Below are 13,261 nucleotides of genomic sequence, written 5' to 3' on the forward strand. Positions count from 1 at the left end.
TCCTGGTCCCATGCAGTGGTTTAAGGATCCAGCACTGCTGTGGCTATGGCATAGGTCACAGTTGTGACTTGCATTCAGTCACTGGCCCAGGAATTTCCATATGCCGTGGGTGCAGCTGAAAAAAGAAAATAATTAACAAATTAACAAATAAATAAATTTCCAATGTACAGTGAACTGATAACTTCTCTAAAAATCAAAAGTCACTCCCACTGTGACACAACAGGGTCCGTTAGGTGCTGGGATGTGGGTTTGATCCACAGTCTGGCACAGTGGGTTAAGGATCTAGCATTGCTGCAGCTGTGGCTTAGGTTGCCACTGAGGCTTGGATCTGATCCCTGGCCAGGAAGCTCCATATGCTGTGGGGTGGCCAAAAATGAAAAAGTTTTTAAAAAAATAAGTAAAAATCAACAAAAATATTGCAGCAAAGCCCATTGCTATTAAAAACTCCTAAAGGATTTCCCATCATGGCTCAGAGATAACGAACCTGACTAGTATCTTTGAGGATGAGGGTTCGATCCATGGCCTCACTCAGTGGGTTAAGGATCCGGCATTGCCATGAGCTGTGGTGTAGGTCACAGATACGGCTCAGATCTCACATAGCTGTGGCTGTGGCATAGGCCGGCAACTACAGCTCCAATTCAACCCCTAGCCTGGAAACCTCCGTATGCTGCAAGTGCGTCCCCCCAAAAAAAAAAATCTCCTACACAGCTGCTCACCTCATTGGGCACCAGCACACCTCACTGGGTAGCCCAGGGCAGTCTTCACAAAAGAACTTCCTTCCCTAAGACCTTTCCTCCAGGAATGTAAAAGCAACCTGCTTTCCTCAGAAAGAATTTTTGTATGTGAAGATACTTTTTAAGCCAAAAGGTGTCAGTTAATTGATTCATTTACTCATTGGTTTATTTGTAAATACATTCCTTGATTTAACCAAGGGTATTGGACCTGTTTTAACAAAAACACACCTGCGATGCTTTTTATACGTCTAGCCCTGTTTTAAGTCATTTCCAGATATTAAGTAATATATTATTCATAAAGGCTCTGTTAGATCAATACTATTATGATCCCATTTTTCAGAAGAGGGGACCAAGACACAGAGAAGTTGGTAACTTGCCCAAGGTCACACTGTTAACAAGCAGTGGAACTGAGATTTGAACTCAGGATGTCTAGCTCCACAGCTACTGCACTTAACCACTCTGCCAACTGTCTCTCTGAACCCTTTGGTCTCAATTCTGCAAGGATAGGTTTTCCAAAGCCCACTTTATGGGTGAATAATTAATTCCACCATCACTGTCAACTTGAAACAACTGGCTATTGCACAAAGCTCTGAGTCAAGGATGAGCAGGTCTTCTGTCTCCTTTGTGGAAAGTGATGGTTGATTAGCATGTCTGCTCTGAAAAGAATGGTGATTTATGAATGGTATCTGCATGGGTGCAAAGAGGGTTGAACACAAAACTCATCAGAGGAATCCCCTGTAAGCTTCAGGGCTCTGCATCTCTGAAAGAGTCAACAATGATAACCAAACTAAAAATCCCAACTCCTCTATTGCAGAGGAGGAAATTTCAGTCAAATTAGTGACTAAATCAGTTAGATTCCCCAAAAGTATGTTTAACTGAATTCAACCAGTCTTTTAAAACTTAAGACAAGCGAACTATAATTTACATAGGAATTGTCTTTGGCACCAGAATAGAATGTCTCCACTTATACGTGTAAAACTGTGGAACAAAGTCACATGGCATTCCTTTGGTTTTTAAGCATTTTCAAATCTACAGGAAGTTGAAAGATTAGTTTCTATCTATCTTGCACCAAGAATTGCCAATTTTCAGTTTTGTTACATTTGCTTTCCCAGCTTGTAGGAATTCCACCTTTATGTCCCACTGTCTTTATATCCCTCAAACAGTAAGTCTAAGGAGAGGGCTGGCAACTCTACAGTGTCCTGGGGACTCAGGCACATCCACCTTCCTGCTGTTCCCTCCCCTCCTTGTCTAGTCAGTGAGGCAGTGCTGTCTTCATTTAGCTACAGCATGGCTGCAGGTGCACCAGGTGACACATCATCATCCAGGGCTGTGAGGGAGAGGCTCCGTTTCCCTTTTAAAGGATGACCAACACTTTCCCTGTAGCCAGTCAGCAGATGTCCTCTTACATCTCATGGACCAGGTAATGAGCTGTATCCATGCCAACACCCATCCCTGGCAAGGGGTGTGCACCTGCAGATTGTCTTAAACCCATCAATGTTGGCTCCACGGGGCAGAGATCTCCTTTTACCTGAAAAACAGCAGACAGAGCAGGGGTATGAGTGAAGAGGTCTTTGGGGAATGCAGACCACATGCCTCATTAGCTTCCTCCCCTTCCTTCTCCCCCTCCCCCATTTCCCTGACACCTGTGCCCACTGGCTCCTGTGGAAGCTGCTGCCCACTCAGATCCGATTCAGAGGTTGGATGGGACAGGGCCCCCCTTCATATTAGGTGTATGTCAACCACTCTGTTGAATTTCATGCCTCATAAGCACAAATCTTGTCATTTTCTTTCACCTTGTGGCAACCCAGTTTTCATTTCTCCCAGCGTGGATGGTTATAAAAAGGCTTAAAAATCAGGTGAGACGGTTTGCTAATTCACAGTCTGAAAGTAAGTGAAGGCACGTTACTCCTAATTATGTCTCCACCAGCCTTCAAAGGGCACTGTTGTTTGTGGCTCTTGATCACATTTCTCATTTAGCTTTAATAAGATGACTTACACATGGTGAGAATATGCCAATTTGTTAGCATAAGCATCAGTGCCTTCATATAATAGACACTTGTCTATTTAATTTGGTAATGTTAATTTTAACACATTTTTCATTTAGAGTTAAGGGGACAGTTATTTTATATTAATAAACCCACTTGTCATTAAAAAGCACTTACTGAATCTTGACCAGAGAGCACAGTAGAGCAGATAAGTGTCCTGTTTAAATAAAGCCCTGACAAGGTTTATTATGTTAAACTTTGTTAATGCGGTAATCTATTAGGCAGTAACTCTGTGAACTAAAGGTACTTTTGGAAGGCCTTAATTTTCTAGTATTACTTGCCATTCTTTTTTTTAAATTAAAGTATAGTTGATTTACAATGTTGTGCCGATTTCTACTCTGCAGTTGCTTGCATTCTTATCCTTCATAGTTCAGTATTTATTTACTGAAACAGTAACACCCTTTATTAAAATGTATTCTCAATCATGACAGATGGCTTGTTGTAAATAATCTGATGCCCTCTCCAACTGTTCCAATCCCATTAGTGTTTTCTTTCCTAAAAAAAAATTTTTCAATCAAATGTTTTCACAACTTGTTGGAAATAGGTGCTATAAACATTCTCACTTGAATGAAATCTCACAAGGAGTTGAAGGCCCTTAGAGGTGACTGTTAGATTGCATCCCCCAAATATATGTCACTAGCAGTTTCATATAACATTAGAAATGTAAGATACAGCCATTCATAAACTGGAAGCAATTTTTAAAATAATTTCAGTATAACTCAGAAATGGTCAGGATGGATGGAATTCAGTTTTCAAACCAGGTCTATGTAACCACCCACCCTGTTCATCCCCATCATTACCTAGGGAGCAGCTGAGCTGTGACAGACATACACAAAACAAAGTGCCATGCTAAGGTCCTGTTCTGGATGGGACATTCGTGTCTCCCCAAATCCTCATCAGAAGCCCTTTACCCCCAACGTGATGGTATTTAGAGTCGGGCCCTTGGAGAGGTAACTAAGTTTAGATGAGGTCAGGAGGGTGGGCCTCCCAGGATGGAATCAGTGTCCTTATGAGAAGAGAGAAAGAGGCCAGAGGTTGTGCTCTCTCTGTCATATAAGTGCTTAGTGAGAGGGTGGCCATCTGCAAACCTGGAAGAGAGCCCTCACCAGGAACAGAATCAGCCAGCACCTTGATCTTGGACCTCCAGCCTTCAAAACCATCATAAGTATATTTCCATCATTTAATCCTCCAAGTCTATGGTATTTTGTTAAAGCAGCATGAGCTGACTCAAACAGGTACAAACAGCCAGAATTCTTTTGAGTCTTCTATTACTTTATTTTCTTTTTACAGCTGTCCCTATGGCATATGGAAGTTCCCAGGCCAGGGATCAAATTGGCACTACAGCTGAGTCCTACACCACAGCCACGGTAACACCAGATCTGAGCCACATCTGCAGCCTATGCCACAGCCTGTGGCAACTCTGAATCCTTAACCCACTGAGCAAGGTCAGGGATCAGACCCGAATCCTTATGGGTATTAGTCGGGTTCTTAACCCACTGAGCCATAATGGGAATTCTGTTGAGTCTCTTTTTTTAAAGGGTGACCCAACACTGAGCTGGACTGGATGCCTGTGAATAGTAGGGAATGTGGAAAGCTCACTGAATTTGAATATCTTGACTACCAGCCTATTATTGAATGGCTTTTTTGTAAAACATACTATTGTCAGACTGAACATGGTCTAGAAAGCCAAAAGCATAGCATGGATTAGTTTCAAGGATCACAATGGTGTGACCTGAGTTAAGTCTGTTAAATTCTTAACAGCTGTGAGGTGGTGCCGACAGTCAGCCCACAGGAGTGGGCAGGACCAGGGTGTCCTCCTGCCACTGTGTTGATTCATGGCAGGAGTCCCACACATGGCATGCTGTGGCAGCCTCTGCATCACAAATAGGAGTCCCTTTCCCAGTGGCTTCTGTGAGGAGCCAGTGCTGCGAGGGGTCCAAGAAGCAATGGTGGTGATCTGGGAGGTGTAGCCTCCACAGGTAGCTCTCACCATGCCCATGGACTTGAGTGACCCAGATAGCTTGATCAGCATCTGTGATTTGTTGTCACATTTTCTGGCTCTAAAAAGGTGTGTCTTTAATCTACCAGTCTAGCTCTCCAAGTGACAGGCTAAACCACGAGGCCAAACAAATATAATAAGCTTCCTCTAGGGGGTACCAGCCAAGCTCTGAGAAAGGCCTTTTTTTCTTCCCCCAGCCGCCCTGTGGCATATGGAGCTCTCAGGCCAGAGATCCACAGCTCCAGGCAATGCTGGATCCTTAACCCACTGTGCCAGGCTGGGGATCGAACCTGAGTCCAAACATTCCCAAGATGCTGCCAATCCCATTGTGCCACAGTGGGAACTCCTGAGAATGGCCTTGAGTCCTGCCTGCTGGACAGAGTGACCCAATCCACTTTTGGATCTACAGAGCTGGGCCAAACAGCTGCCAGGGTCCAATAGTCACCATCAGACTCAGCTTAATTGACCCATAAGTGAGCACCCTTTAGGGGCCTCTGTGCACCCAGGTGTCCGCCGAGCCAGAAGCTCTGTTTCAGACACAGAGTAGGGGATGATTTCACGGGGGTGGGAGGAGCAGCTGCCACTTTTTCACGTAAAGCCAAGAGGCTGCTGTGATCAGGCCAACTGTATACTTAAATATACCGTTTGCACCTGACAAGTGATCTAAGGAGGTCTGTCTCACTTTGATTTACACCAAGGCTAAGCTGACCCACCCCAAAATGGGAATTTCAGGGCAGAGTCACCATGCCTCCATGGGGAAGGCATCCAGCTTTGACAAGAGTCCAGTAGCAGGTTACTTGCAGCTTTTCCAAAGCGGTGAACATGATAGCCAGGTCAGGGAGGTGACAAGTCTGAAACCCTAAGGGGCACTTCTGGGTGGAGGCCATCTCCTCCTGCCAGAGGTTCCAGTCAGCAAAAGCATCGATCACAGACCCTTGGCACTCAAAGGGCCATTGGGGCTGTGGGGCCTCAATAGTAACAAATGTGCCAGAGTTTGCTGGACCATTTCCAACCTAGTGTGAGAGCTGGCTCCACTCATAAGAGGCATATTTTCAGATTAGAAGTCATAAAATGCCAATCAGAGTGCCCAGGTGAGGCACATTGTGTCTCCAGCACAGAGCCTAAAAAAGTTGATACTTCTTTTGGCAGTGAGGGGCAGGGGCTGCAGAGGCAGTTGAGATCTTTGATTTCTTTCTTTCTTTTCTTTTTTTTTTTTTTTTTCTTTTTAGGGCCACACCCAAGGCATATGGAGGTTCCCAGGCTAGGGGTCTAATTGGAGCAATAGCTGCCGACCTGCACCACAGCCACAGCAACACCAGATCTGAGCTGTACCTGTGACCTTCATCACAGCTGATGGCAACCCCAGATCCTTAACCCACTGAACAAGACCAGGGATCAAACCTGTGTCCTCATGGATGCTAGACAGATTCATTTCCGCTGAGCCACAACCGGAACTCTGATCTTTGATTTCTTTCATCAGCATTTTGTAGGTTTTAGCATACATGTGCTGAATGCATTGTCTTATATCCATACTTCAGTATTTAATTTTTGACTTATTGTGAAGAGTATATTTTAAAATTAATGGTCCATGTGTTCAGAGTTAGTATGTAGAAATACTGTTGATTTGTGTATGTTGATCTCATATTCTGTGACCTTGACAAAATCATTAATTTAGTATTTTTTGTAGATTCCTTGTGATGTTCTACATTGTCACCTTTTTCCAAGTCTTAAGGGGAAAGCATTCAGTCTTTCACCTTTAAGTGTAATGTTATCTATCTGGTTTAGTTGAGGAAGTTCCCCTCTGTTCCTAGTTTTAATGGGAGTTTTCATCATGGATGAGTGTTGAATTTTGTCAAATGCTTTTTTTGCATTGATGATAGGATCATGTGATTTTTCTGCTGTAAACTGTTGATATGGTGAATTATTCATTAATTTTTAAATAATGAACCAGGCTCGCATCCCTGTAATAAATCCCATTTAGTCATAGTGTACAATTTTTCTATAAAATGTTTAATCATATTTATTTATATTTTTCAGAATTGTGTGTCATATTCATGAGAGCTGTTGATCTATACCTTTCTCTTTTTGTACTTTCTTTGTCTGGTTTGGGTACCAAGGTAATATTGGTTGTTTTCTGGAGGAGATTTTATAGGATTTGTTGAGTGTGTCTATTTGTATAATCTTTTTACTGGTTGTTCTAGTAATATATTACATTATATCCACATACTTTATCTAAGCCTACTAGTGCTCACATTTTACCACTTTTATAAAACATACAAACCTTACCTGCCTTGATGTGCCTGTATCCTCCACCACTTATAATTGCCTTAAATATTTATTCTGCCTACATTGAGACAGACAATATTATACCTTTTGTCCCAACTAGCAGACATAATTTAGAAAGCTTAAGAGAAGAAGGTCTATGTATTTGCTCATGTTTTTGCTCTATGTTGTGGCCTCATGATGTTACAAGATTTCCTCTTTTATCATTTCCGTTCTGTCTCTCCGTTCTATCATTTCCTTTTAGCCATTATTTTAAATTAGGTCTCCTGGAAACAGATTCTCTTCGTTTTCCTTCATCTAAGAATGTGTTATTTCCCCCTTTATTTCTGAAGGACATTTTTGTTGTCCATAGAATTCTGGATCAACAGGTCTTTTCTTTTAGCACTTATGAGATATTGTTCCACTTCTTTCTGAATTCCATGGTTTCTGATAAGAAATTTACGGTCATTACAATTATTTTTCCCATCTTAGTAGAGAAGGAGTTGTTTCTCTCTGGAAGCTTTCAAGATTTTTTCTTCATCTTTATTTTATAAAAGTTGGACTGTGATGTTTTGGCATGAATTTCCATGGGTTTTCCCTGTTTAGAATTTTCTCCAGCTTCTTGAATTCATCTACTTATAGAGTTTTTTTGGTTGTTTGTTTACAAAATTGGGGGAATTTTCAATGATTATTTCTTTGACTAGTTTTCTCTGCCCCACCCTACTTCTCCTCTCCTACAGGACTCTGGTCAATGGATCTTTTTTAGTTTACTTTCTCTCCATTATTCAAAAATCTGTGATTTCTGTTATACCTTGTCATTCACAGATTCTTTTTATTTTATTTTGTTTTTTAAGATTTTTATTTTTTCTATTATGGTTGATTTACAGTGTTCTGTCAATTTCTGCTGTACAGCACAGTGACCCAGTCATACATACATACATACATGTGTGTGTGTGTTTATACTTTTTCTCACAATATCCTCCATCATGTTCCATGTTCCAAGCAACTAGATATAGTTCACTGTGCTGTACAGCAGGATCTCATTGCTTATCCACTCCAAACGCAATAGTTTGCATCTATTTTCTTCTGTTTTCTCCACTCTACTGTTGAGCACATTCACTGAGGTTTTTGAATCAGTTTTTACCCATTACTTTAATTCCAAAATCCTCATTTGGTTTTTCTTTGTATCTTTTTTTTTTTTCTTTTTGGCTGACATTTTTCTAATCTTTCATTTTTTTCAACCATGTTTGTAATTACTTGTTGCAGCATTTTTATGACGACTGTTTTAAAATCTCTGTCAGATAATTCCAGCACCTGTGTCACCTGTGTTAGCGTTGTTTAGTTGTTTTTTCTCATTCCATTTGAGGTCTTCCTGGTTCTTGGTATAAGTACTTTTCAACTGAAAATTGTTTATCTTGGGTATTAAGTTATAAGACTCTGGATCTTATTTAAATCTTGTGTTTTAGCTGATTTTCCATTCGATGAAGGGTGCCATTGATTCATAACCATCATATGGGAGTGGAAGTATAGGTTTTCCATTCTCCCTCTGTTGACACCTAATATGGGATGGTCTTCTTGATACTGCTGGGTAGCAGTGGACCTCATTACCATCAGACGGGGTTGAAAGCCCAGGCTCCCCATATGTTCTCCATTTTGTAGGGTGGAATTCTCATTACCATCCAGCAGGGTTGACATCCTGGCTGTCACCCTAGCCTTTTCTCACACTACCCAGCGGTGTCGCCTGGCAGTGTTGGGGGTGGAGGGAGGTAGTGAGTGACTCATTGCAGCCTGGCAAGGATGGAGTCTCCCACTTGGCCTCTGCTGGAAGAGTGGTGGGAGGCCCACAGTTTGTTCTGTGGGGTTTGGCTGGAATGAGCAGTTATTTTCTAAGCAGTGGCTGTCTTGCTATGTTGCCCCTTTCCTGGTATTCTTTCTAGAGAAAGAGTGATAGTTTTCATCACCTTCATTGTTGTTCCCCAGCTGTCAGCTTCTCTAGAATCTAGTCTGGGGTTTGTGAGGCAAAGAGGAACCCAGGGAGCCTGCCACCATGTCGTGCCTCAGGTCCGGTGTCTGAGTCAGCCTGCCTTCTCCTCTCCACATTTCAGTCTTCCATGTTGTTTTCTACATGATGTCCAGGGGGGTTGATCATACTTAGTAGAAAGAGTAGGGGAAAGAATATCTACTCTTGTCTTCACTGAGGCAGAAGTCTCAAGATGTGTTAATGAAATTTAATATAACTATACCTAAATAGCTGTATTGGTTTTGATGTATATAATTGAATGTAGTCAGAGAAAAATCAATATCATATAATATCGCTTACATGTGGAATCTTCTTAAAATGATACAAATAAACTTGTTTACAAAACAGAAATAGACTCACAGACATAGAAAACAAACTGATGGTTACCAAAGGGGAAAGGGAGTGATGAGGGAGAAATTAAGAGTTTGGGATTGACATATTTGGTAGGGTGGAATTCTCATATAGAATAAACTACTAAATATAGAATGGATAAACAAGGATTTACTGTATAACCCAGGGAAATATATTCAATATCTTATAATAACCTTTAATGGAAGAGAATCTGAAAAAGAATACCTATATATGTATGTATAACTGAACCACTTTGCTATATACCTGAAATATTGTAAATCAACTGTACTTCAATAAAATAAAATTAAATGTAAACCATACTCTCAAAGGTATGTATATATCAACAAAGAAGGATAATTATTTAAAAATAACATTGGTGGAGGAATTCCCGTTGTGATGTAGCAGAAACAAATCCGACTAGGAACCATGAGATTGAGGGTTCGATCCCTGGCCTCGCTCAGTGGATTAAGGATCCATTGTTGCTTTCAACCCCTAGACTGGGAACTTCCACATGCCTCAGGTGTGACCTTCAAAAGACCAAAAAAATAAAAAATAAAAAATAGCATTAATGAGGGAGGGAAACTGTGTTCAAGGGAATTACACAAAGAAAAATTTTATATTTTGTGTAAAATATGTTTCCAGATTCAAGGAGAGAAGTCTTTTTAGTCTTGAGCTTCTGAATTCTCTTGCTAATTTTTGGGAGGATTTGGTGATTTTTTAATCTTTTTTATCATTTTTTTATCCTAGAGGGGGCAAAAAATCTATATTTTATTTGAGAAAAAGTAGCCATAACACTCCACCTTACCACTGAAGTTCTTTAGAATTCTCTAGTCATCCACCGATGTTTAAGCTGACTTAGCGAACACTCACCATTGCCCCCTACCTGTTCTAGGATTCTAAATGTGAGTTTCTGTTCCAGGGCGCCTGAACTGGTGGTCCACCGTGTGCACGAGCTGTAAACGGCTTCTTCCTTTGGCCACAACAGGGGACGGCAACTGCCTTTTACACGCTGCCTCACTGGGTAAGCCCCACAATGTAGAAAGAAAGTGGCAGTGCCCCAGGCTTGCTCTGTGCATTGTTAAAGGAGAATCATATACTAAGTAGAGCCATATCACTGTCATCTGGAGGAGTCCTCAAGGGAATGGTGCAGGTCCCAACCCTTCTTGTCAAGGTCCTGGCAGGCTTGGTGGGGACATAGACTACACATAAGAAAAGACCTTTTGTGATAGAAGGAAGCCTGAGCAGAGCTGTGGGAATGGGCATAGAGATTGTGATGTAGAGCAATCAAAGAGGGCTTCCTGGAGGAGGTGAGGTTTCACTGAAGAACTTGAAAGAATTTGAAAAACTTGAAAAAGCATTAAGAGAGACACTTCAGGCAGATATACACAGAAAGGCAGAAATTAGCAGAGTGTTTGGAGTCAGGGCTGAGCTCTATTGGGCTTGAGCAGGAAGTCTGGGGAGCGGTGAGGAGGTTGAGTGGGTCTGGCTGCAGTTGATGCATTTAGACTGACAAAAAGGCAGATGTAGGCATTGCTCGTGTAAATAACGCAGGGATGGGCGCAGTCAGAATATATAGCAGGGCGGTCAGCAGCCTCCTCCAACAGAGATGTGAACTTCCTGGGTGCAGAAAGGGATACCAACAGGTGCATAGTGGTGGTGGGTAGCAATATTCAGATGACTGAGGGTCGTGGTAGATTTTCTGACAGCTCAGATAACTCCTCTGGACTCAGGCTTATATACACAGGCAGGTCTGGATTTGTGCCAGGGATCCCAGCATCAGGGCCAGCGGTGACTTACCAGTCTTGAAGTGTAAGGTCCCTTTCCAGGGACAGGGCCTTCAAGAGGCCTGTTGGTCAAACTCACCACCTGAGATAAATACAACCTAGATCCAGAACAAGGACCAGGCCCCAGACCTCGCTTCAGACCTGTAAGAGCTGAGCTGAGATGAGACTGAAAAGGCTTAGAGGGAAATGTAGGGAGTCTGGGAAGGGCCTAAAGATGCCCAGAGGAGGAAGGAGCCTGAGAGCAAAGGGAACATTCTATGTTCCATGGGATTGACAAGGGATGATGAGAAAAGGCAAGGGTGCCCACCTACCTGCCCCCTTTCTGTTTCTAAACTAACACATTTCTTTCTTGACATCATAAATGGATTCCACACCCATCATAGTGAAAAAAAACAATTAGCAACTACACTGCCCAGCATTGGCCACTTTGAACATTTTGGTATATTGTCTTTCACCATATGCCTATTCTTCCAGGGAAATTATGATCTCACTGTGTCCAACATTTTTCCCTTAAAATTGTATTGCAATTTTTTTTTTTTTGTCTTTTTAGGGCTGCACCCGTGGCATATGGAGGTTCCCAGGTTAGGGGTCAAATTGGAGCTACAGCTGCAGGCCTGTGCCACAGCCACAGCAACAGAGGATCTGAGCTATGTCTGCACCCTCCACCATAGCTCATACCAATGCCAGATGCTTAACTCACTGAGCAAGGCCAGGGATTGAACCCAAGTCTTCATGGATACTAGTTGGGTTTGTTTCTGCTGAGCCACAGTGGGAACTCCTCTATTGCAAAATTTCTACACCATTCTTCAAAAACATGTTTTTTGCTCGTTACATCCTGTTTCATCATAATATATGAACTACCTCCCAATTTTGGAATTTATTTCACCTTGATCTGTCTAAATCCTGGAGAAAGAATGTAAAAGAAGAGCTCTCTCATCTGTGTGCCCCAGCAGCTTTGAAAAGTTTTAAGGAATGGAAATACCTTGTCCTTCCGAAACTGCAGCATGCAGACACAATGTCCCTGTCACTACCACAGGTGGACAAGGTCACAAACCAGATGGCCACCTGCCACTGTGGTCCTGTCTGATGGCAGGTGTTTCCCCCATGAGCACAGCAGGCCTCCAGGTCTGCCCAAGAAGGGAAAGCCTCCTGCGGGTTGGCCATACTCCAGCTGCAAGAGAGGCTGGGCCATGACTGAACCGGGTCTTTTCTCCCGGTACTTTGTTCCCCTCTTGCACTCAAACTGCTAAACCCCCTAGGAACAGGACTGCCCAAAGTGGCCATGCAGTGCTTATTGGACCTGTTGACCAACCCTGGCATTGACCTAGGGTGCGGGGCACACATAAAAATGACAGTAATCCTGGGCTTGTGGGCAAACATTTATGGGACAACGAGATCTAGCAAGGAGTGGTGGAGTGTAGCCTGGGCCCAAGATTTGCCCTGCTTGAGGAAGAGGAGGAGAGGGATCTCCAGGCAGGCCTGAGGGAAAGCTTTGCTTGATCTGTTCATAAAATGCTCCACCAACCACCATCTGAACTGTAGAAAAAGACCAAAGCCTCTCTCATAGGAAGCCTGCAGCAGCCCCCACCCTCAGTTATCACATATCTTTGCTCTAAAGCCTGCATAGCCAGGCAAAGCCTTTGATTATCAATCAGTACAGGTCACTGCTCTGCGAAAGCTCTCCAGAGGGTCCCAGTCCACTTCCAAGCCCACCTATCCCTCACCACCTCGTCCCCTCCACCCCAGCTCCATCCCCCCTTTCCCTCCCAGTACCCTGTGTGGGCCCCTGGGACCAGCCCATGGCCTTTCCTCTGCGTGGTACAGCAGACTCAGCTCCATCTTTCAACCACTCAAGACTTGGCCCCAATGTCTCCACTCATGCCGTGACCAAACCACCCACCACCCTTTCTCTCTGCTGCTGCCCCAACAAAGTATGTTACACACTAATTCAGTGGCTGCCTCACCTCTCCTCAGTGTGGCCTCCATGAGATTTTAGGAATTTGGTCTGTCATGGTTGCTGCTATGGGTAGTCCCAGTGCTTAGAACGGTGCCTCACCGATATTATG

The 13,261-nt window shown here is 43.0% G+C and overlaps 1 protein-coding gene across 9 annotated transcripts in view; it reads left to right on the plus strand.

Moving 5' to 3' along the window:
- The window catches only part of OTUD7A (OTU deubiquitinase 7A), a 313,215-nt gene that overhangs the window by 261,243 nt on the left and 38,711 nt on the right, over positions 1 to 13,261 (plus strand). For all 9 annotated transcript variants that reach the window (XM_085017243.1, XM_021098709.2, XM_085017271.1 and 6 more), the window contains one exon: positions 10,331 to 10,432. In XM_085017243.1, the coding sequence (XP_084873369.1) occupies positions 10,331 to 10,432 (102 nt within the window). The remainder of the gene's footprint in view (positions 1 to 10,330; positions 10,433 to 13,261) is intronic.

This window comes from Sus scrofa, chromosome 1 (assembly GCF_054392235.1).
Source record: "Sus scrofa isolate SSC_HxYL_T2T_F1_AM1 chromosome 1, Sscrofa_HxYL_maternal_Yorkshire_Landrace_v2.0, whole genome shotgun sequence".
Taxonomy (NCBI): domain Eukaryota; kingdom Metazoa; phylum Chordata; class Mammalia; order Artiodactyla; family Suidae; genus Sus; species Sus scrofa.